The sequence below is a fragment of the Chenopodium quinoa genome, unplaced genomic scaffold, assembly GCF_001683475.1.
Source record: "Chenopodium quinoa cultivar QQ74 unplaced genomic scaffold, ASM168347v1, whole genome shotgun sequence".
Lineage (NCBI taxonomy): Eukaryota > Viridiplantae > Streptophyta > Magnoliopsida > Caryophyllales > Amaranthaceae > Chenopodium > Chenopodium quinoa.
This window is the reverse complement of record NW_018744143.1, coordinates 2603873-2629638: the sequence shown is the minus strand read 5'-3', so window position 1 is coordinate 2629638 and position 25766 is coordinate 2603873. Positions and strand designations below refer to the sequence as shown.

Sequence of the window (25766 nt, the reverse complement as noted above, 5' to 3'; positions counted from 1 at the left end):
GAAATTGTAATTTTCTAGGAACATATACACATAGGGGGTTAAGGAATAACTAACAATGATGTTAAACACTATATCTTGTTCTAGAGTATTAAGAGGCTGCCCCTTGAGTTACCGATTTCAAAGATTGATAACCTTGCTAAAATAACTACACAAACTATAAGAAAACATTTCAAACAAACAATAACACTTGATAATTTTATGATTGTATTTAACACCTATTTATTTTTATACGGTTACTTTATATGTAATAAAGTTATAATCTGTATATTTTTGGTATGTTTGAAATTTTTGTAGTAACCATAACAACTTCATAATAATAACTATAGTAAGGTTAAAATTGTTCAACTTCATAATTTTTTTCGAAAATATATCGATATGGATGTCTATAGAAAGATCTTTAAAAATTAATTTCATTGATTTTTTATAATAATTTTTTGATTTGTAGTTTGTAAAATATCGTCTAATGAAGTATTATTTGATTATTACGATAAACATCTCTTTTCATTAATGATGCTGACTAGGACGCTATTATCTCTAGTACCAACTTTGTATTTTTTTAGTAACGTAAAATATTTTTTCAGTAACAAGATTGTTATTAGGCGCCAATAAAATTCTTTCCGCCTATTTATGCTAGATGGCGCTTAAAACCAATTTTTTTTTTCACTCATTTTTCTAACTAATGCTCAGTTGTTATTTTCATACAATAGTTGGTCCACATACAACAGTTGTATGTGGAGACACTCATTTGAAAATGGTGAAATAAACAAGAGTACGAAGGTACTGAAAATCAAAATCACACTCACTTGAAAATGGAGAAATAAATACGGTAAATCGAACCCAGGTACTGAATATTGCAAGGTTATTTCGTCAACTATCTTTTCTCACTTTTCTCCCACAAATCCCCAAATATGCACCGACAACCATAACTGTATCATCATAAATCCTTAATCAAAGTGAGAGAAATTAAAAATTCAATCAAATCCAATGAATCCCATGTCAATTTGTTCATCTTCATCATCGTCGAGCTCCACAAAATCGTGGGTTGTTCATGGATTGGTAGTTGGAGCAGCGGTTGCGGCAGCCATTGGTGCTCACACATACTTCTACTTCCGTCGATCTCGGAGGTTTAGGTCCCGGGTTATCGGAATTATTCCCGCTCGATTTGCTTCTTCTCGATTTGAGGGGAAACCTCTTGTTGATATTCTTGGCAAACCTATGATCCAGGTAATTTTGATTCAAATTAATTTGCCCCCATTTCAGCTTTTTGAATTTTGTAAAGTTTTGTTGTTAGTTTTTAATCATTGATTAATAACTGGATCTGGGTTATGATTTTTGTTGATGTTACTGCTGAATTTAATAGTACATTTTGATTATTGTTTGATAATCCTGATATTTTGGGATGGTGAAAAATCATGAGGATTAAGTTTTAACACTGGTGTTTTTATACATTTGTCTTATTATCTTAATGATTTCTGTTTTTTAGAATTTTGGGAAAAACTTATTTTACCAATTTTGCTAATGGTTTTATTCAAAAAGAAAAAAAAATTGCATATGGTTGAATTTTACCTGATATAGTGATAACTGTAAATATGTTACTATACACTCGTTGTATACAAAACCAACGGTAGACTTTATAATCTAGAAATCAGGGTGTATCTGATAATTGTTAGTTGGAGGGTTATAGAAGTGATCAGAAGGCTTATATGGGTGTTTTTATCAGTTACAAGTGTTATATATTGAAATGGGTCTTGAGGATGTAGGAGATGGATCCATCTCCCCCCAATTGGTTGGGGTTTCGACTCCTCATCCCCCCCATTCCTGTGATAGGGTGGGGGCCCTCCCTATGTACCTTACCGTTAAACAAAGACAATATATTGAAATGGGTCTTTCATCAATAAATTTTGCTGGTTCTAGGAGTTTCTAAATGTAGAATTGTCTGAGAATTTCAAAATTTAGAGAGAGATTATCGAAGAACAGCAGCTCAGGAAGACTAAGCTAACTAAATACGGAGTATTATTCTTATTAGCATCAAATTTATGTACAACGTTAAGATTAGCAGTCCTAATTTTACTACTATATCCCACAAAATCAGTGAATTACAACTGTACAGGTAATATAAATAACAATATTATAATATTACACCCCCTTCAAGATGGACTTAAGCTTGGAAGTCAAGCTGTTGTGTTGCACAGGTAAAAGAGCTTTTGCTAATAAATCCGCCTTTTGCATGGAACTAGGAACATAATTTGTCTCAGTAAAATCTTCTACTACTTGTTCTCTCACATAATGATAATCCCTTTTCATATGTTTGGTGAGCTCATGAAACGTGGAATGTGCAATATATTCTGCTGATCTGTTATCAATATGCATGATGACTGGGATTGGAACTTCAACTCTCAAAGCTTATAACAAACCTGCGGTAGCTGACATACTCCTATATTCAGCTTCAGCGGAAGACTTGCTTACTGTTTTCTGCTTTTTAGTTTTCCATGAAACTAAGTTTGAACTCAAGAAAGCACAATACGTGATTAAAGATCTGCTACTAATTGACAAGAACTCCAATGTGCTCAGAGTAAGCTCTCAAAACGAGATCAAAATCAGCAAAATAGAACAATTCCAAATCAGTAGTATGCAACTCCCTAGCACAATTGAGGAATTGAGATAAATGCGAAATAGATACTTCAGATCTGGTTTTGTGATTCCTAAATATAAAAGTCTGCCTACCAACCTTTTGTACACCTCAGGTTCTTTCAACACCTCACCTCACCTCACCATACTCTGTAGAAAGCTTTAAAGTGGGTTTACAATTTTCTAACTTCAATTCTTCAATGATATCTCTAATATACTTTTGTTGAGAAAGAGTTGTAACCTAGAAAGTACTTCAATTGTCCGAAGTCTTTGATAGTGAAAGCTTTATGTAATGATCTTTCACCTTATTAATCTGAGTCCATCAGTTCCAGTATTAATCATATCATCAATATATCACTAATAGAATCAGAAACTGATTGACCTATTCTCTAGTGAACATAGAGTTAACTTGAGTGGATTGGACAAACCAATACCACTCAAAAACTTACATAACTCATTCCATTTCTTGAAGCCTTCAACCCATTAATTGCTCTCTTCAGTTTACAAACTTTTGGTGCAGCTCAAGTGCATTCGGGAGGTGGTTTCATGTATATTCTTCCTCAATAAACCTTGCAAAAATGCATTGGTCACATCTTGACACAAAGGCCACCTCATAACTGCTAAAGCAACTAGAACCCTAACCATTGCCAGTTTTGCAACAGGTTAAATGTCTATTTAAAATCTTTTTCTTTTACCTATTGGTAATCTATAGCAACAAACCTGCCCTTCAATTCATCCACACTACCATCAGGATTAAATTTAGTAGTAAACCCATCTACACCCAATATTCTTCTTTCCTTTAGGCAGATCAATAATATCCCATGTCCTATTGACTTCCAATGCATATATCTCCTTTTTCATACCCTCTTGCCACTTGATGTCCCTTTGCCTCTTCATAGGTAGTGGGATCCTTGACTATTCACATTTCCAATGAAAACTTAAATGGAATCCTTTTTAAAATAACAGCATTGCAAGACTTGTTTGTAGGAACTTTTCTGACAAGATTTTATATGGGATCTTCCATTTCAAAACAGAAGAAGGCATTCACATCCTAATACCCTTAAGTAGGTAATTTTCCTAACAAGATTTTATATGGGTCTTCCATTTCAAAACAGAAGAAGGCATTCTGTTAATCAAAGTGATCGCAGCCAAAATATAATCACCCCAAAATCTTTTAGGAACATTAGCTTGAATTCTTAATGCGCTAGCAACTTCTAACAAATGTTTATGCTTTATCTCAACCCTCCTATTTTGTTGTGGTACACCAACAATATTTCTTTGATGAATAATCCCTTAGTTCAATAACAAATTCAAACATCCCTTTCTCACAATTTCAGTACCAATATCAGATATTACTGCCTAAATATTCTTTCCAAACTGAATTTCAACATGAATTACAGTCACGGTCTTATAAACTTGAACTTTATCGTGAAGAAGATTAGTCCATGTTGTTCTACCATGATCAAATCTCTCCTCCACATCCTTCTATAAACTCTCAGCAGACTCAAACAGAGAAAAATCGCAATAAAATTCTGGTTTCCTTGAGTTCAACAGCCATCCAATCACCATATAATAATACCTTAGCTATTGATGATACTTAGGATCACTTTCTCCAGGTTTATAAGTGAATCCTTATATGAATCCTAATTTGTTTATATTTCCTTAAGCTACCATAAGTTTAACATTTCTAGGCCAATTTAAGAAATTCTTGTCATCATATACCACAGAAACAAGAGGCGTAGTCAAAATCATCAGATGGTGCTAAAAACAGAGGACCATTAAAGCAATTACTCATACTCAATGTCTGATGAGGTTCTCTACTTTCTTCTCAAACTTTCGGCATTATCTCTTACTTAGAAAATCTTGAAAACTCTTCAATAATTTCAAGAAGACTAGACACACTTCAATTCTCTTCAAACACCTCATGATTATGACTATCAACTCAAGATCGAACACAAATCCGAGAATTCCATTCGAGTATCAACTGTAAATTTTTCAAATTCGTATAATGTGTATCAAATTGATCGGCTCAACAATCAAAATGCAAACAGCAAATGAATTCAAGACAAATTCAATAGACTTGATGAAACTTCAACAAAATTCCTCCAAAAAAAAAAAATTGAAGATCAATTAAGATATGATTAGATGATTTCAATCTTTCAAAAAAAAAAAAAAAGAAACAGCAAAAATTGGACAAGGATCACAAATTTTCTGCTCGGATACCATGTAGAATTATCTTTGCTCGGATACCATGTAGAATTAGACTTGTTGAAACTTCAACAAAATTCCTCCAAAAAAATATTGAAGAAAAATTGAGATATGATTAGATGATTTCTATCTCAATAAGAGAACAGAAAAAAAAAAAAAAAAAAAAAGCAGCAAAATTTGGAAAAGGATTGCAAATTTTCTGCTCAGATACCATGTAGAATTAGACTTGTTGAAACTACAAAAAAATTCCTCCAAAAAAATAATCGAAGAAAACTTGAGATATGATTAGAAAATTTCAATCTCAAAAAGAGAACGGAAAAAAAAAAATCGGCAAACATTTGGAAAAGGATCGCAAATTTTCTGCTTGGATACCATGTAGAATTATCTATGCTCAGATAAATTATCTGAGAATTTCAGTTGTACAAGTGATATAAATAATATTATCCAAATTCTTCGACTAACTTCATTTTAGAGAGAGAGAGAGAGAGAGCTGCAGCAGCTCAGGAAGACTAGCCTAGCTAAGCTAACTGAAATACTGAATATTATTTTTATTAGCATAAGATTAGTTGTCCTATTCCTACAATTCTCGCTAAATCATGGAATTCCAGTTGTACAAGTAATATGAATAATATTATCCAAATTCTTCCACTAACCTCATTCTAATATGAGAGGTTTTATCTTAAATTGTTCTTCATTTTTGTTTATTCCCTTCCTAAATTATTTTGTTGAGTGTGCTATGAATTAACATAGCTTTAGCATCATATGGCAGAAAATAGGAAGAAGATGGTGAGTTTTTGACTAATAAACTGGATTACAGCACTTTTGTATGATAATTCCACTTCTGAGAGGTGGATTCTATCCCAATATAGCTTTCTAAAGCTACTCCAAAACATTCTACATTATTCAGCATAATTATCGTTCTCTAATTAGCTCTATTTATATAGCTTTTCCTTAACAAACAAACTACCAACTTCAAGCTACTATAAACTTAATTATAACTATACTACGTAAAGTGTCTCTCTCCCCTAATATCCATTCATTGCAGAGTAATGTGAGATTCATTTTGAATTGTCGAGTTGTCCATTATCGAATTTCACTCATGACCCATATTAGTGTATCATCAAGAGTAGACTATGTAATAGAGTGAGATTACTGCTAACTTACGCAAATAACAGTAAAATAGAGAGAAAAGATTGGTTTTTTTGATTAAACTGGATAATCTGATTTTTGTAAATTGATTGAATACGAAGAAATAATAAGATGGGAGCTTAAATATTGATTGGAAATGGCAAAAGGTTTACAAAATGATAGGTTTAATAGCTTTAGGAGTTTAGGCTATTACTTTCAAAATAGCTTGAGGCTATTACTCTCTAACAATGGCTTTAGGCCATGACTCTCTAAGATTTCCTTTCGATACAAACTTCTGCCTGCCCCTCTCTCTACCCCCCTTCTCCTATTTAAAGGACCTAGCTAAATAGTACAGCTTTAATTACTAACTTTACTACCCTTTGTCTTTATCCCAATGTGCCAACTAGTGGCTGCAGCTTTAAGTTGCTGCTGCGTGGTGTGGTTGTGCCTCACCACCTTGGTTGAGATAGTGCTCAAAGGTCTCAGACCCTGTCCTTTCCTCTGCTGGCTTCTGTTTGTATAAAGCATAGGTGGCTTGCTCTGATTAGTGACAGACTAGTAACACAGCTGTTGCATTGAATAGTTTATTATTTTGAGGAAATGAATCCTATATTGTTAGTCATAGGAAAATTTCTTCTTTGTTGTTTATTCTAGTCACAAATTGAGACTTTCTTGTATGTTGACTTTTTACGTCTGCCTGCTGTTTCATTCTCACAGAGGACATATGAAAGAGCGAAGCTGGCTTCTATGTTGGATCAAGTTGGTAACTTTCTTGACTTGGTTATTTAACAGATTATCTAGTGTTGTAGAATGTGAGAGCTGAATGTTGGTCTTCTGATGTTGAATAAGATTAGAAAATTTTCTGTGCAGTTGTGGCAACAGATGATAATAAGATTGCAGAATGCTGCCGAGGATTCGGTGCAGATGTAATAATGACCGCCGAATCTTGTCGTAATGGTATCAGTCAGGAGTTGTCTCTCATTTCATTTTTGGTTGGCAAAAAAATGGAGTATTACTTAATCAATTTTCATAAGGTCAAAGTTTCATAGTGATTTGCTAAGGATGATGTGTATGTGTTGCAGGTGCTGAGCGTTGCAGTGAAGCACTTCAGAAGCTCAACAAGAAGTATGACATTGTTGTCAATATTCAGGGGGATGAGCCTTTGATTGAACCTGAGATAATAGATGGGATAGTTAAAGCTCTGCAGGTTTGTCTCTGTTATTCTAGCCCCCTGGAGTCCTCTCTGTCACTTTTATTGTATCACTCTTTTTCTTGTTGATTGCCCTACTTTTTTAATACAGATATTTTTACTATATGCTTAATGTTACTCTATGCATTCAATGCTTAACTCTATTTAAATATACTACCAGTGACCATTTTTAGTACTCCTCAATCGGCTTAATGTGCATTGTTCGCCAAGTATGCCAACTATGACAATAAAGGTGAACTGAACAAGAAAACAAATTATTCACCTGTTATTGCTGCATGATCCTTCAGAGGTTTTCCCTTTCTTAATGTCATTGTGTTGATTTTTCTAGTTTCTTTTTTATTATATATAGCCGATTAGGAATCAGCAATTTGCTTCACTTGCAAACATTTGCACGAATCATTCGTTTCATAAAGTTCTATATGTACTTTACGAAATGCAGTGTGTGCAAATTAATAGCTTGTTGTTGGTGCATTCAAATCTGTGGAAGTGCCAGGTAGAAAACAAAAGTGAATGAGTAATAGCTACTACTTTGGCTTCAGTATTTCATAGTCTCCCTGCTTCCTTGAGATGCTTCATCTCTTCTTACCGGAGTCTATTTTGGAAATTTGTATCTGCCTCTGGTAGTTCCTTCTGTCTGTCCTTTCTTGGATAAACTTGCTTGTGTTACCCTTTAATGTGTTTGCTGCTTGTAATAAACTCAAAATACTGCTAACTTGCTCACACAACATAACTGGAAATTTGAGAGGGAAAGATTGGTTCTTGATTGCAAACTAGTAGCTTTTGGCTACCACTCTTTATGTTAGTGACTTTAGGTCACAAATCTCCTAGAAATCTCTCACCAATGCCTGCCTAATCATTTCTTCTATCTCCCTATTTATTTACATTGAGGCTAGGAAGCTTTGCATGGAGGGGTAGTAAGATTGGACTGATACTTATGGGATTAAGGCTTGGATTGATTGATTGAGGCTAGGAAGATTCTAGACTGAATTGTTGTCTTATCTCTCATGTGAACACCTTTTTTTGTTGATTTTTTTGTTGCTGTGCGGTGTTGCACTTCTCTATCTTGGTTGGGTTGTTTTTGTCTTCTTCTCCTAGTATATGTTAGGACCAGAGGTGGCATCTCTCAGTTCATTGCATATTCTCCCTTATTTATACTAAATTTGATGCCCTACTAACATTATTAGACTACCCGTAATGCCCCTCCCTTAGGCCGGTTCATTACACTACTCCCAATCGGACCCTTGCCCATTGGGGTTTGGCTACTTTTTTTTCCGATTGGGCGGAGCTGATGAGATACCGGAAAAAAAAAAAAAAAAAAAAAAGGAAAATGGGGCAAACAAAAGGGAACATAGGAGTAAAAAATATCCTTTTTTTTCCCCATTTTCTTGTTGTGTTCACTCATTTTAAAGTCTTTTGCGTGTAGTTTGAGATTCGAATCACTGACATGATGTGAACTACTTAAATGGTACCTTGTAGTTGCATGTTGTTGTAATGGACCTGTTTCTTGCACTCAAGCCACCAATACACGTTTTCTATGATAGGAAGGGGAAGAAAGGCAAACAAGCAGCCACATCACAGCAGGGAGGTGCACAACTGGCGCAAGGGACAAACAAAAATACAAAATTAATGTTTACAGGGAGGGGGTGCAACAACGAGTAGTGGAGCCTGGGAGTAGTAGTGTAATGCATTGTAGGATGAGACAAATAGTAATTAATGTTAGGGTACTTCTGGAGTTCTGGTAGTATTGATGTAGTATATAAAGAAAGAGGACTAGCCTTGAGGGGGTAGGCATGAATTGGGTTATTGGAAATGGAGAGTGGCAGCCTCAAGTTGCTAGTAGGCAATTTGCAGGTTAAACCTACTACCTTTGTTAGCTTTCAGCCATTCAATCAAAACATTAAGCTATTATCTTCACTCATTTGCTTGGTTAAATCCGAAATACTAAGTCAGAAATTCAGTCTATTACAGTTGTGACCCAAAAAAAAAAAAAAAAAAAAAAACTTTAAATGCATGCTATTACATTTATAGCCTCTCGGGCAAGTAGTTAGTTTTTTTAACATCTTCAAGATCTAACATTAGTTTCTTGAGGTGAGCTGAACATATGTCCACCATGTCTATATATTGACTGTAAAATCCACCTTAATTTCTTTTGCTACCCTGTGTCAAAAGCATTTTCTGCATGCACATTGAACTCAGAACTGAGATAATTGTTTCTGAACAAAGGAGTACATGAGAGATGTACATATTTGAATATTGTTATTCTTGTGCACTAAATTCAATTCCGATCATCCTATTATTATGTGAATCTAGGACATTCTTGTTGGTAAGCTTCCCAGTATTTGCTGGCACACTGAAAAATATGATTCATATGCTTTCTTGGCCAGTGATAATGTGCAGGCTCATGTTTGTAAGGTTTGTCTTATATGTACTTTCCCGATCCTTGCAGTCTGCTCCAGATGCAGTCTTCAGCACTGCTGTCACACCTTTAAAGCCTGGGGATGCCTTTGACACAAACCGTGTGAAATGTGTTGTTGACAATCTTGGTTATGCTATCTACTTCTCCAGAGGACTTATCCCATATAACAAGTACCATTTCTGATCTTTTTCTTTTCCTAAATTTCATAGTTTCTGTTTGCTCTATTAATGAACTTTTCTTGTGCCTATTCTTCTAGATCTGGGCAGGTTAATCCGGATTTCCCATATTTGCTCCATCTTGGTATTCAGGTATGGCAATGACACGTTGAATATGCCTTTCACAGACGATACTGCTAGAGGAGTACAGACTAATTTAGATCCTTCTATTTTTGTATGTCTATGACACTTTTTTTTTTCCATGTATTTACAGAGCTATGATGCTGAATTCCTCAAAATATATCCAGATCTGCCACCTACACCATTGCAACTAGAAGAAGATCTGGAACAACTCAAAGTCCTTGAGAACGGCTATAAACTGAAGGTTGGTGTGTGTGTGTGTCTGGTGGTTGGGGGAGGGGGGGTTATTGAAGAGGAGGGGGGAGGTGCTCTATCATGTTACAAATTCCATTCATTTATTATAATCCATATTTTTGCTTAAGTTGATGTGGCTCCATATCAAAAAATTATAAAATAATAACTGATTTAGCTTTTTATTCAAATTTAATTTTGTTGAGCACGGACTGCACAATTCGATTGGTTCAAGGGTGTGTATTTCTTTTCTAATTTTTTCCGCTGTGCATCTCTTACAAAGTACTGAAGTACTAGAATAGGGACTATTATTATTAAAAATATGTACAGTCAAGATTAACAATATTTATTGTTAATCTTTTCGTCAAAAGAGATTAACAATAAATATGACAGTGTTTGATGGGTCATTGTGTTATCACCCTTTTCTATTGCTGCATTCTGAATTTTGAACTCAATTGTTCATTCTTTGATATCTCTAATCCTCAGGTTATAAAGGTTGAGCATGAAGCTCATGGAGTCGATGTTCCTGAAGATGTAGAAAAGATAGAAAGATTCATGCGTGAAAAGAACTTATCATAGTTTTACAAGAGTGTCATCACAGAATTACAGACTGACTCGGTGTGATTTTAGTGAGGTTTGGTTTTCTTGCTGTCCTTATGCTTAGACAATTGAAGAGAAGAATATATTTGTTGATGAACTGCTTTGGATTTTTTTTTTTTCCACTGAATATAGGAAGTAAGATAGGTAAGAACTGTGTGAAGAACCCTTTTTGACAGTTTCTACTCAGTTTATAATGGATTACATAACTTCTTGTTAGCTTCAATTCTATCTCTATACACGATGTAATAAAGCCATTTGAGATGGAGGTGTGCTATTTGTTGTCATTGATATGTTGAAACCCAATCAGTGAACATGTTTGTAATGTGTTTCTATAAATCTCTTTAATGGTTTTACTGCATTCTCTTCCGAAACATCGACCTTAAATTCATCAGTTATTATGTCTTTAAATTCAAGCTGTTCGATGCCAATCTGTTTTTAGGTATATTGGGACGTTAGCTGGGAGAAGAGGGGTTCTCTTCAGGAGTGGCAAGTACTATAACTTATGAGAGATTATAGTGTAATGTGTAATTAGAGTTAAACAGACATTAATCAGACTTGCTCGGCTAAACAATGAGATTCCTATACTTAGGGGTATTGACTTGCTTGGTTGCTTCAAATTCATTCTGTGGTCGATTTAGACTTACCAACTGATTTATGCTTTGCTTGAGATCGTCGTTATTGACATGAGAATTCAAGATACTCACTCAAGCAAAGCGCAAATCATTGCGGCCGAGTCCAAATTGAGCATAAGACCATGAACATCCAAGATAACCAACACAGCAATGCTCGACGAGTTAGTAAAAGGATAAGGGATAACATACCCTGAGATTCCTACAATTTTTCTGAGCAAAACTAACATCATCTAAAATGATCATGCACATGTAACACAACAAAACCAGCATATTTGCAAAACAAAAAAGAAAAAAAAACGTGTAGTCATTTAGTAAAAAGGAGTAATTTGTTAAATTTGAACTTTTAGAATCAGTTCCTTTCAACTTTTAGAATCAACTAAACATGGATCATTAGGATCAATGGTTGAGCATATTATGGAATAATTTGTTAGAAACTACTCCGTATCAATTATAGAAACAAAGGTAAGAGCACTTTGTGTTATACTCTTGTGACTTGTGAGGAGGGTTATTAATATTCCTTTTTCCTTACCTTTAATTATTAGTAAATTTTGTATTAATTTGTTCCTATATTATATGATTATCTGTAAGAAAATTTGTAAGTATTATTGTTTCATAAGAATTTCTAATTAATCATACTTTTGATGACCTCAAATAATTCAACCCTCTAGGAAGTAGATTGTGTGTGTGTGTGTTTTTTTTTAATTTTTTTTTATGAAAAAGTAGATTATTTTATACTTATTGAAAAGTTTAATCTGCCAATGTAGAATTAAGTTAAATTACCAAAAAAAAAAAAAAGAAAAAAAAAGAGTGGTCCTGTAAATCTGATTTTTTGAAACCTTGATGCGTGCTTAAATAAGCAAAGAAATCTGATCTAAATGTTCAATAAAGTCCAAAATATGAAACAGACAGTAGGTTAGTCAAAATTCAATAAATTCAAAATGAATTTTCATATTTTTGGAGGATTGACGCAGCCCAATCATGTGATTCTGAGAGCAACGTTTGATATGGATACTTCATACATACTACTCGTACAGTCGTACATGGTATTTATAGTCAAAGTTAGAGTCCAACTTTCTGTAAACTTCTTCATAACATATAGACCTATTGGAGGAAAACGCATATCGAAATTCGGATTATTAGATAATACAGATTAATCAAAGTTGTGATTACTCTGATCACTTAATAAGTTATTCAAGTTCAGTTTTGCAAGTTGGATAAAGTTAAAAAGATACAAATTTTTCCTTAGTCTAGTGTATGCAGCTTCCCTAGAGTCTAGGAGTAAATAAATAATTAGTTGTAAAGATGGTTGTGGCCTTGTGTTTTGTGCTTTGGCTAGGCTCGGCCCACAATCGAATCAAATAACTACAATATTATGTAATGTCTAACAATTTTAAAAAAAATTCGAATCGGGCAACATTGGCATGGCTCCACCCACGCCACCGTGTCATATTTGTAGGTTTAACCCAAATATCATTTATTTTATCGTGGTTTATTGTGACATAACGTATCACGAACTCATGAGTCATGTCGAATGTTATATTACTTCATCCAATAAAAGGTGATCCATAGACATATCTTCATCCTATGTGTTTACTATCTACTCCGTATTGTGATGTGATGGATCACGTCCTATTGTAGATTAATCAGCCCAACCCAATATCATTTTCAAAATCGGGGAAACAACTAATAACGTCAATTTCAACAGAGTTGTCAAATTAAAAATTTTCCATTCTGTTGCGATCGTAGAATCTGTAAATTTCCTGTGTGCTATTGTTAATTCCAAAAAAAAATTCCTTAAAACAGCAAAATTTAAATACCAAAAAACAAACACAATGAAAACCTTGCCTCATCCACTTACCACATTTCCACATCCCCACTCTCTCTCTACACGCAGATCTCTTTCTCTCTCCTCCATTTTCTCTCTCCTCCATTTTCATGGCGATTATGCTTGATTCTCTCCTTCTTCCTCGAGCTTCAGCTTTTCCTTCTGCTGTATTATCTCCGATTTCTACTTCATCTTCTTCCTCAGTTTCTTCTCTCTCCTCTTCCTCTCTCAAATTACCAGAGTTCAGAGGCTTGAAGATCAGCTCCGATTTCTCAACTCGCGCTGTTAGATCGGTGAGTTCGCTCGCTAGAATCGTTCCTCGTTCTGGTCGAATCGTTTGCGAGAGCTCTGATACTGCTTTTCAATGTGAGTATGATATAATTTCTTCTCCATTTTCGTTAATTTTTTGGAGTTTGGATTGATTGTCGCTAGGTTTTTAGTTTGGGCGTTTACGATGCTTTGAATGTTATAAAATGACCTAAAATTTCAATTTCGATTCTGAATTTAGGAATATTTCGATGAGTTTACTGTGACATGACCTATGTTTCCGTTCTAAAATTATAATGTGAAAATTGATCGCTGATTATACTATGATTATAGTGATATATAACCTAAATTTCAGTTTGAATATGACCTGGAATTTCTATTCTGAATGCTGAAATGATATGATACGAGAATACAATGATATGATATGTTATTTGACCTAAATTTCAGTTATGAAATGATCAAAAATTTCAAAGTGTAGATTGAATGGATGAGATTTAGCTTAGGAAATGTGGAGTCAATAATTGATGATAATACTATCATATACGAATAGATAATGTCAATGTTCATGTTTGATTTAAATTGTACTTCGTAATCTGAATTGATTTTGAGTTGCAATGAGGAAAACAATCGTCAATGACTTCTTATGGTTCATGTTTGTGTTTTGTATGCAAATACCATGGTTGCATAACATTCTTATAAGCAATTTTTTTATGGTTACGTGTAGAAATTGGACTTAGAGATATTGTTGTAAGCATTACGTGTCCTTTGAGCATTCAGAGGTTGGTGGTGTAAGATTGGACTTTGGCTTGGGAAGACCGTAGTTGTGTTGTTGGAATTGATTTTATTGGTTATAAGCTGTACATTTCAACTGGTATGGTTTTATGAGGTTTCGGTGTGATATTGTCACTACAGTTCCTCCTGGCCTCACTATCTCATAAAGAATTGCTTGTAGTCACAAAATTATTGAGTGAGAAACTAATTTTTTTCTATCAAAATTTTGACCAGTCATCTTTTTTTCTCTAATTCTGACGACGGATTCGGAAAATGACTGATTGAGTTATGTTTAAGTATAAAATGTGTTCCTAAAATTACATTCTCACATTAGAAATAAGTATTACTACAATGGAGTGTTTGATTCAGTGTTCAACTATGAAATGAAATGAAACGTATAATCTAGATTCCAATACTAGCAAAGGCACTACACACATCGTATAAAATCAGGTGGCAAAAAGATAATAGTCAACTTTGTTGGAGTTTAAGTATGAAAGAGATAGGGAGGTGAAATGGAGGTGAGGGAGATAAAGAAAAGAGGATCAAAGGGTGGAAATAGGAGGAGAGAGGCAGTCAATCAGTTCCTGGCCCTTATTTTGTTGTTCCTAATATGCTCTTAAAGTGAAGAAAATATAGCCGTTGAGATAATTTTTGAAAGAATTAATGTGTTATATTTTCTCTGAACCTTGTAATTGGAGCGTATATTGTGGGCGCTCCTAAATAGGTTTTATTATTAGATGATCAATAGTAGCCCACCTTCTCCAACCTGCCAACCAAGTAGATATTTGATTTCTAGAAAGTGCAAGCCTTTCCATATTGTGTTCAATTTAAGTATGGGTTACTGAGAAAGGATCTATCCATTATGATGCAAAGTCAAAATATGTTTTGCTTTGCGGCTATCTGCACCTTTGCTCAAGATATATACTGTAGATATACTGTGATGGTAACAGTTCTAAGCTTATTGGAGTGCAGTACTCAGTAATTTACTTGGAAAATCTGTGGTGGCTTGTTTGTATTTTTGTGCATGAAGACCTTGGATATTTAAGAATGTCACAAGCTTTCTTTTATTTGGAATTATGCCATCATTTAGAATGTGGACATTGTGTTGAAATAATAGTGAAGGAAAAAATATTAAAGGATTTGATTTGCTAGTCATACTAGGAAAAGGTAGTACCATTGTACCAGAAACATGGCAAATGGATGCTTTTAGGAAAAGTAAACAATATTCTTTTGGACATCATAAATTAGAAGTGCGATTCCATAATAGAGTTTCACCTCTTTTGATCCACTATTCCACTAGTTATGCACCAATTTGAGACTGTTTTTTTTTTTAAATTGAATATATAATCTCATCTATGTGTATTGAGTACATAACCATTGCTGCGTTGTTTGCTGTTGCTATTGAAGTTAAACCCTGGTGAGTTCTTAGAATTTGTGGTGTGACAGTGTGAGTATTGAATTTAAGGTTCTAAAGGACATGGAAAATGGTCTGATTAGTCATACTCCCTCCGTCCCACATTATTTTTTTCGTTTGGGTTTTTCATATGAATTAAGTAATTTGAAAGATTAAAGTGTAAATTTGGCCCTCCCCTCCCCCCCCCCCCCCCGCCCTCTTTTTTTTTTTAAGTTAATCTATGACAAGGAGAGATTGCTTTTAAGTCATTTTGGAACTTAGTGACTATTGATGGTCCCCATGAATTCTTTTATTCATAGTGGGCACATTTTTAGGGAAAATTTGAGGATATTTGTGTTTACACATTTTCCAATGAAGGCATAATGAGAATAATTTATAACATAAAAAGAAATGGTAGATACATTTTTGGACACCAAAAATGGAAATAGGGAAAGTTAAAAGGGATAGAGGGAGTAGTAAAGAAAGGAAGTGTTTCACTAAAAAGAGTGGTGTCAAAGACTCAAAGGACTTCACCAGACTTCCTGGTCACTGATTACTATCAATCATTTGACTCTCATTGCTACCAAATCGTTGATCATCATTGCCTCTTTGAGTCTATGCATGTTGTATGGAAAAATTGTTGCTGAATAGACGTTATGTTCACCATAAGGATGGACAGCAAATAAGCTAGTTCAAATGGATCACTTATCCCTTCCTTAACCACAACAATTAGAGTAAAAGAGGGTTATCCATAACTGTTGTTCAAGTAAGCTACTATCAGATCTAAGTGATATAAGTCTAAGTTTATAGCTTGTTTGACAATCTTTCAAATTCCATCTATGTGGGAAGGGCAAATGGTTCATCACTTAGAAAACCCTTAAATCCTATCCTCTATGATGTGGAAAAGGTTGATCTTGCTTGGGCCGTTGAAGTAGAAGATTATTTAAATATTGAGTTATTGGACTGGACATTCTTGCTAGGAGGAGGAGGAGGAAATATTGGAAGACTCATGGGCTGATTTTGATTTTAGAGATGATGAATTGCACAGCCTATTTGATGGGTTGAAAAGCCCATGCCCGAGTCCAAAATGAAATGGAATTACTTGGAAAAGTTGAGAAGGGGGGTGGGGGGGGGGGGGGCGGGGGAATGGAAATTTCCCAGGAAACACTGAATTAAAGTCCTATTTAATACGATGCTACATTGTGGGAAAGAAGAGCATTCATTAGAAGCCATATTATTATAGTTACTATTAGATATTGGACTTAAAGATATTGTTGTAAGTGTTAGGCATCCTTTGAGGTTTGAGCATCCTGAGGTCGATGGTGAAACATTGGACTCCGTCATAGGATGGCATAGAAAGACTGAAGATGTGTTGTTGGAATTGATTTGATTGGGTATAAGCTGTACATTTCACCTGGTCTTTGGTGTGATTTTGTCGGTATGTATTTTCCTGGCCTCACTGTCTCATAGGATTGCTTGTAGTCACAATTTATTGCAGTGAGAATCTAATTTCCCTGTCAAAATTTTGACCACTTTTCCTTTTCTCTTTATTTCTAATAAAAGATTCAGCAAATGGCCGATTGAAGTATGTGTAAGAATAACATGTGTTCCTATGGTCACATTCCTACACTAGATATAGCCAATACTTTAATGGAGTTTTTGGTAAGGTGTTCAACTATGAAATGAAATGGAATCAATTGTACAAAGTATAATCTAGATTCCACTGCTAGCAGTAGCAAAGGCACTACACACAACAAAATATGGCCCACATACCATAGTAAAGTAAGGTGGCAAAAAGATAACATTTAACTTTTCTGGAATTCAACTATGAAAGAAAGAGAGATGTGAGACGGAGGGTGAGGGTGAGGAGATTAAGAGAAGAGGGTCGAAGGGTGAAAATAGGAGGAGGGAGGCTTTCACTTTAAAGGATTTCGGTTTCGAGTTAGGAAGCATAAATTGTTTCTGTGGGTGGCAGAATGACTACAGTTGAGAGGAGTCAGTTACCTTCAAGTAACAGAAATGGTTATCAATGTGTCCCTACCAAACAGTAGATAAGGGAATCTGATGCCTGAATCAGTTTCCGGCCCTTACTTTTGTCGTTCCAAACATGTCCTTAAATTGAAAACACAGCCTTTGGGGTGTTTGCTGAAAGAATAAATGTGCCACATCTTCTCCAAATTTTGTACTTGAAGCATAAGTTTTGGGCACCTAAATTGCTAAATAGTTTTTTTTCATCAGATAATCAACAGTAGCCCACCTTCTCCAACCTGCCAACAGTAACCTTCTTTGGCTATTTGCACCTTTGCTCAGAATATATATTGTAGATATATTGTGACAATAAAAGTAATAAGCTTATTGGAGTGCATTACTCAGCAATTTTCTAGGAAAATCTACGTGACCTGTTTAAATTGTTGTATATGAATAACTTGGATGCTTAAGAATGTCACTAGCTTTTTTTTGTTGGGCATTATGCTATCATTTACAATATGCACATTGCTTAAAATTAATAGTGAATGAAAACAGATAAAGAATTTGATGTGTTAGTCATACTAGGAAAATGTAGTATCACACTACCACTGTACCAAAACATGGCTAATGGTTGAGTGGATGCTTTTGGGGAAAGTAAACATTACTTTTTTGGACTTCATAATTTAGAAGTGTGATTCCTTGTAGGGCTTGACAAACAATAGGCAATAAAAGAGCTTCACCTTTACTGACCCACAAGTATGTACCAATGTGAGGTGTTTTTGTTTAATTTTTCTTAAAATATCATCTTTTGTGCACCGAGTACGTAACAGTTGCCGTGATGTTTGCTGTTGAAGTTATATCCTTTTTATCTTGGGTAGATGCATTGCTTTGCTATGGTGAGCTCTTAGGGGCCTAGAGGACTTGCTTATGAATGTTGAATTAAAATGTTAAACAATAAGATGTATGACATTGGGGGAAGGAAGAGCATTGATGAGAACATAGGTCACTTGAGCTATAACGAGAATTCATATGTCCTATTACTTAATCCCTTTCAAATTAGTAATATTGAAGGGCCATGACTTGTCTTGATTCTTTTTCTTTTCCTGCCATCTATCTTCTGTTGGAAATTTAATAGTTCTTAACCTAAAAAATATATTGTTTTCTTGAGTGAAGATTCTGCTAGAGTTATGGGGCCTTCATAAATACAAAGTACATTTTAGTACCATAAAATTTGGAAAAATTGGCTGAAAGTAATAGTACTTCGTATTACCTATATTCTCAATGTAATAAATAATTATGTACAAAGAATTCTGTGCTCTGTCACAATTTATCAATGCAATGGTTTACTTTATGTCCAAAAAATTCCATAAATACTTTTCTTTTTTTCCAAATAAAAATTATATATGGTATCTAAAATTATGAAAAAAGTGTGTAACCTCTAAAGTTGTTCATTATTATGAATGTTAGAGAGAGTTTATAAAAATATATTCTTATAGGAAACTTATAGAAAATTTAAAGTAATTTCAGCTATAGTATTCGTATCGTTCCTAGTTACTATTTACTCCCTTTGTTACAAGATAATGGATTAACAGGCCACTTTTGACTTTTATAGTTGAATCTTTTGAAATTAAACTGTCAATATCTCGTTGTTTCATATTAATTCAGTTGAGTAACTGTTTGGAATATATTTCATGAAAGCCTAGAAAACTTCACATTACAAATCAAACTACAATTTGGGTCATATTATAAATAAAGTTAATGAGCTTTACCCACCAAAACAAATGTAGCCTATTCTTTTGAGTCAATATTAGTATTACTTTTATAATATAGTGTGACAATGATGTCAGTTTCATACTACATACGGATCAAACGATATTACTAGGTAATTTTTTGTTGCCCCCTTGCTGATCTGTTTAGCATACCTTACTCTTGATTTATTATTCTACTGTTGCTAGAAGGTTGAGTAAAATATAGGCAGAGCTTTGACTAGGTGTTGCTTTTACTTGTTAGAGGTTTGATGGTGTGTTTGTTATGGGCTATATATGTTTAATTTCCTTATGCTTGATCTATTAATCCGCTGTTGCCAGAATAAGGTTGAATAAAGTATAGAGAAAAGGTTTGACTAGGTGTTATTTTTTACTTGTTAGAGGTTTCATTGGGTGATTGTAATGGGTTAGATTTGTTGGAGGTGAAACGCTCTTATCTGTAATTCTCTGTTTCACAATTTAAGGTTTATTCAGGACACTCAAACAAGCATCCTAAGACTCCTAACTAAAACTGATTTCAATCTATGATTATAAAATTTTAATAAACTGGATTCACTTATTAGGGTGTGTTCTTTAGTCCGAAATTATTTTAGAATTCTTGACACACATGTATCACTGGCCTTTATTTTTTGACCAGGCTGGAGGTCTGGAGGATGTGGAACTAAAGTGTAGTCACTTAATGGGATGCTTTAAAGGTTCCTTTTATGTTTGCCTCTCTTTTTTGGGAGAGCAACCAGTTTAGGTGAGGGTTGATGATTATAGTATGTTGCCTGTTGGTATTCATTTGCAAACACCACTCTTTGCTTACGACCAATATCAGTGATCGATTCTTTTTATTGCCTTTTCCCCCATCTCTGCTGTACCAAATTTTCTAGTATTCCTCACAAGCCAAGCAAGTAACTGTGGGAGAGGGTGTGGAGATTAAAAGCTGTTGGGATGTCATTTATCCTTTCATTTAATTATTGCACTAAATTCTGAGGATTTTTTTTTGTAAAGACTACTTTAGTTATTGTACCAATTTGAGAGTATTATTAAATTACGTGCCTAAGTATTTGAGTAAAATATGTATCTTCTACTTTGTTAGTAGTATTACTAGTATATACTTAAGGAAACATCACCCTGAATTATACTTGCTTTTGGATGGAGGAATGCAGTGCCTTCTGTAACTGAAGAAACATGGAAATCTCTAGTCCTGGAGTCGGATTTACCTGTCATGGTTGAATTTTGGGCTCCATGGTGTGGGCCTTGCAGAATCGTCCAACCAGTAATTGATGAGTTGTCGAAGGAGTTTGCTGGTAAGCTTAAGGTGTTCAAAGTTAACACTGATGAGAGTGCAACCATCGCATCTGATTATGGAGTCCGAAGCATTCCCACAGTTATAATCTTCAAGAATGGCGAGAAGAAAGAAGCAATTATTGGTGCTGTTCCCAAATCCACTTTAACCTCCAGCATAGAGAAGTTTTTGTGAACATGATATGTAGTGGATGCCTATGCGGGATTCCAACTTTTCTAGTGTTTCTTTTTTGCCCTTTTTTTCATTAGGTATTATATGTTAATGCTTTGCTAAAACAATAAACTTCTGGCGATCCTGTATAGTTGATGCTATTGTGTTTGGGCTCCTTGGAAGATCAAGTTAAATTTTTCGTAGTTGTGGATACATTTGTATCTGTTCTTATTTGTGGTCTTGCCTCGCATACACATGCTTGCTCACAAATCCTCCATACATTCATTCTGTAATCCAGAATAATGATAAGGCAGTTGTTTTCCATGGCATTTGAGTGTTTTGCAGGTTTTCCAACCTTCATGCTTACAACCTCTGGCTAGTTCATTCTAGATTATACTCGATGATGATGAAATTTGTTTATCACAAATCTCACATATACTTGGGTCTAATATAAGTCTATGCAGGAGTAATTTGTTTACTCTTATCATATTTTCTTATATGGGCTCCAAAAATTGTGAAAGCGCAACCTCCGAGTCTCTGAAATAGGATTCAAACTCTCTAATAAGACTCTAATTGGCTGTTGTTGGTGCTGTATATCGTTTCTCTGGTATTGCAGAAAATTCAGGAGTATGTAATTTTGGTCCTTGAGATTTGAGAAAGGTTAAGGGTTGTGGATTTGTGGTTTAGTATTGTATGATCGTTACCTTTTAATGTGGCCCCAAATTATGGCCAAATGTCTAGCTAGTATCATTCTTTTTTACTTGACCCGCTTTGACTTTTACACTATTCACCACCACTCTTTTGACCGTCTTTTATGAATAATATGTAAGGAAAAACATATTCATGTGAGATCTTTTTGAAATTGTCTTAATAATTACTATCATAATATATAACTTTTATAATTAAAACTTATGGAGAATAAAAGTTATTGATCGTTAAAGTTTTGCGTTGGCAAGCGTGATAAAAGAAACAGGTCAAATAAAAAAGAATAGAGGAAGTACAAACTATCGCTCAAAGTATATTTTTCGAAGAAAGCCATGCCATTTATTCTGCATTTAAATTTTTGATGAGCCAATTAATTAGTTATTATGAGATGGGAAGTTGGGAGCCAATAAAGTCATGGCGTTATGGGTAAGCATCAATCAATAAAATAATACTAAAAGCAAATCTGACATGACACTTGTCATGGTCTGATTAAAAAATTTCGAAGAAAGCCATGCCATTTATTCTGCATTTAAATTTTTGATGAGCCAATTAATTAGTTATTATGGGATGGGAAGTTAGGAGCCAATAAAGTCATAGCGTTATGGGTAAGCATCAATCAACTAAATAATACTAAAAGCAAATCTGACATGACACTTGTCATAGTCTGATTAAAAAATTTCCTGCTACTTTCACTTTTTTTTTTTTTTTTTTTTTTTTTTTTTTTTTTTTTTTCAAATCTTCATGCATATTAATTGATATATCCTATAATATTCTAACTTTTAATTTGGCAACTATATTTTAAGTATATTCTATATGCATTCAATGAAAATATCTTAACATATCTTTCATATATTTTAAAATACGTATTTTCTTTAATAAACAACATATACTACGTATATAAAGTAATATTATTAGAATAATGTACTACTCCCATACTCCGTATCATTCTACATCGTATTTTTTCATTTGAAAGTTTTTTGCTCCAACCAGGATTACACTTTAACTTTTTTTTTTTTTTTTGAAAGAAGATTAACACTTTAACTTTTATTATATATTTGTTTATTTATTTATAATAATAATACTACAATTCAATTACTATAAATATAAAATAAACATAAAAATAACCTTGATTATTAATTGCACAAAAAATAAGTCGCTTAAATTTGTATAAAACACTCGTGCAGGTCAAAGTATGCTATAAAATATGGTGCCGGTCAAAACATGCCAACAAAATAGGGACATATGGAGTATATAAGTACATTGCACGGGTTATAAATAACATAAAATTTTATTCTTATCTAAAATCCTATAATCATGAAATTTGTGTTTTTTTTAAATGTTTAATGATCAATACGAGTAACTTTTGATATCAATATAACATAAAATTCAAGTTAGTTTTTTTTGAAAAGAAATTCAAGTATTTGTTTCAATTTAAAATATTGATTTTTTTAAAATTCTTGTTCAATTAACATAGTAAAAATCGTGCATTGCACGGAACCTTAAACTAGTTGTATACTATAAATTAGATAAACCCATGTGATCGCACGTTTTGTTTGTATTTTTAAAACAAATATTTTATATATTTATATGATAAAATGTATTATTTTATTCGTTTTACTTAATATATCATTTAATATTTTTATTTTTATTTTAAAATAATAGTAAATTTCTCTCATTTGTTATATATCAATTCGTCTTGTTGGCCACACCGTGTGGCCACATATAAAAGAACAAAGTAACCCCTATAACACTGACCAAGTAATCCTTATAATATTGACCGAGTAGCCCCTGTAACACTGACCAAGTAATCTCTTTAACATTGATATGATCAAGTATTCCCTATTACACTAACGAAATAACTCCTATGATGGCTAGTTACACTGTATGACCAGCCACATATAAGAATCTGTGGTTATATATTTAGATAAAATTCCTAATGTCAAAAGATAATATTTTATATTTAATTAATTAACTCTAAAATCTTATTCTCCAATTTTGGTTATGTGACACTTGAATTATTTAATTCTAACAGAAATCACAAATCTTTTATTTAATTGGCTATAACTAATATTTATAATCCTATATGGTGTGTTAAAAAATTATAATCCCACATGGCACTCAAAAACTCGAGAAAAAACTCCGTATGAAAGAAAAAAGCGAATCATGAAGTTTGCTTCATAGTTATAATTGAAGTTTGCATCACAGTTGTGACTATAAGGAATAAGACTCATAAAGTAATTGACTTAAATCTGGATCTTTACTTTCACAAAATGCCCAAGTAACCAAGAATTGGGAATCCCACGCAATCTTTCTTTTCTTAAACCAAATCCTTTCTAAATTCAAGTATAGGCGTCGACGATTGATCTGTTTTTTGACTTTCTACAAGCAAGGAAGAGAGAGAAACTAGTTCAGTTTATCTGGAGTAGTTGCATTGCTAGTAGCAGGGCCGTCCCAATCATTACGGAGGCCCTGTGTAGTTAAGATATGATTAGGCCCTCCTTTTAAATCATTGTTTCAAAATGAAAATATCAAACATAGATAAAATGCTTACTTTTATAAAAAAAATTAATTGGTGTAGGAGATTAACGACATAATATGATATTTAAATGCAATTTGATCCGACATCTTAAGAATACAAATTTCTTTCCAAAATAAATTTTAATATTAGTTGAGTGTACACAATTAAGTTTTTTTTCCCAAATTTTTATTTGTGACACTTCTAGATTGATACAAAATATTTGTCAAATACAAAAATCAAATATATACTTTTTTTTGAGGAAAAAATCAAATATATACTAAAAATGAGCATATTAAAAATTGTCTATGTAAAAGAAAAAATGCATGCCAAAAAATAAAAAAAGACCTCTCATAAGAATCGAACTTGGAACCTCCAGCAACAAAACACAAGCGCATAACCTGGCCATTGAGCTAAACAACCTCCTATGGCATTAAAGCACACTACAAGTATATAACCATTTCAACTAATATGGGCCTCAACAGATTTTGGGTAAGGGCCGGCCATGGCTAGTAGGCAGAAAATAAGTAGTGCGTTAGCTTTACAAATTTTTAACTAGATTCTAGTGTATGTAGCTTTCTCTACACCCCCTTTCTATACTACGTCGTTTTATCAAGCAGCTACTTTTGCATAATTTTTTTTCCTTCCCTTCTTTACCTTCAAATAAGTACTGTATATAAATATTTTTATAAACTTCATTTTCTCTCTCATTTCTTTCACCAATTTCATTTTCTCTCTCCTCTTTTTCACCAATTTCATTTTCTCTCTCTTGGTTTTTTTTTTTGATTTATTGTTTTTCAATTTTCTCTCTCTTCTTTCATGGAGATCAATATAAGTAATTCTTACTTTTAATGATAATTAGTCAATTGTTTTGATAATGCTTTGTTTTACAATTGTAATTGGATGATTATAATGATCTGATTTCATAGATTTTGTTGTATTGACTTTAATTTTGATAATGCTTTGGTTTTGTTATTGTTGTTATTAGTTGATTAATAATTTAGTTTGTATTGTTCATCTAATTCGGGGTTTTTTTTTTGTATTTTTGATTGTTGTTTATTCCAGTTTTGTGCGTTTCGTATGAGTATATATTGTTGTTTTAATTTTGCTATTCGATTATTTTTACCAGTTTTGTGCGTCGTAAAAAAATAATCTTAGTTAAAATAATGATAACTTCTGTAACAGTAAATGTTCATTTATATTTAATGTATTTTTTATGTATTAAAATACTTGTATATGTTTATTGTAGTTGTATTTGAATACTTATGTTGTACATGTGAATTTCAATTATTTTCATTGTTTTATAAATGCTCATATACATTTTAACTAGTGAATATATTTTATATTTGTTCTGTTGTAATAATGTTCATTTATGTAATTATAAATGTTCATTTATATATATACTTGTGTTTATGGAATTATATGTTGTACATGTGACTTTTTTTTAATGATTATCACTATTTTGTAGTTTCAGAAATAATGTTCAGTTATATGAAGATAGATGATCATTTATGTTTTACATTTGGTAATTCAACTGTAATTGACCAAATGCATCATTATAATTGAACATTATTGCTAATGTAATTTATTACATGTTACATTATTGCAGTGGGAAAAAAGGATATTATTATTTTTGAAGAAGCAAGTAAGTCTGAGTTAGTGGGGAACGAAACAATTTAAAACTGCTGATGAAGTTTATGAAATGTGTTCAAATTCCAATTATATGGTCAAGCAAATAATCAAGTTGCTACTAGTGTTCAAAA

The 25766-nt window shown here is 33.3% G+C and overlaps 2 protein-coding genes across 2 annotated transcripts; both read left to right on the top strand.

Moving 5' to 3' along the window:
• The first annotated feature begins 735 nt into the window (after positions 1–735).
• Positions 736–11075, top strand: LOC110693270 (3-deoxy-manno-octulosonate cytidylyltransferase, mitochondrial-like). The gene is made up of 8 exons (XM_021870430.1): positions 736–1224; positions 6682–6727; positions 6835–6921; positions 7047–7171; positions 9621–9760; positions 9847–9898; positions 10020–10130; positions 10604–11075. The coding sequence occupies exons 1-8, from the start codon at positions 985–987 to the stop codon at positions 10694–10696; spliced, it is 894 nt and encodes a 297-aa protein (XP_021726122.1). The 5' UTR covers positions 736–984; the 3' UTR covers positions 10697–11075.
• A 1988-nt stretch (positions 11076–13063) lies between these two features.
• Positions 13064–21112, top strand: LOC110693268 (thioredoxin 1-like). Its single transcript, XM_021870429.1, has 2 exons — positions 13064–13540; positions 20494–21112. Exons 1-2 carry the CDS (start codon positions 13285–13287, stop codon positions 20805–20807), a joined length of 570 nt encoding a protein of 189 aa, XP_021726121.1. The 5' UTR covers positions 13064–13284; the 3' UTR covers positions 20808–21112.
• Positions 21113–25766: the final 4654 nt, after the last annotated feature.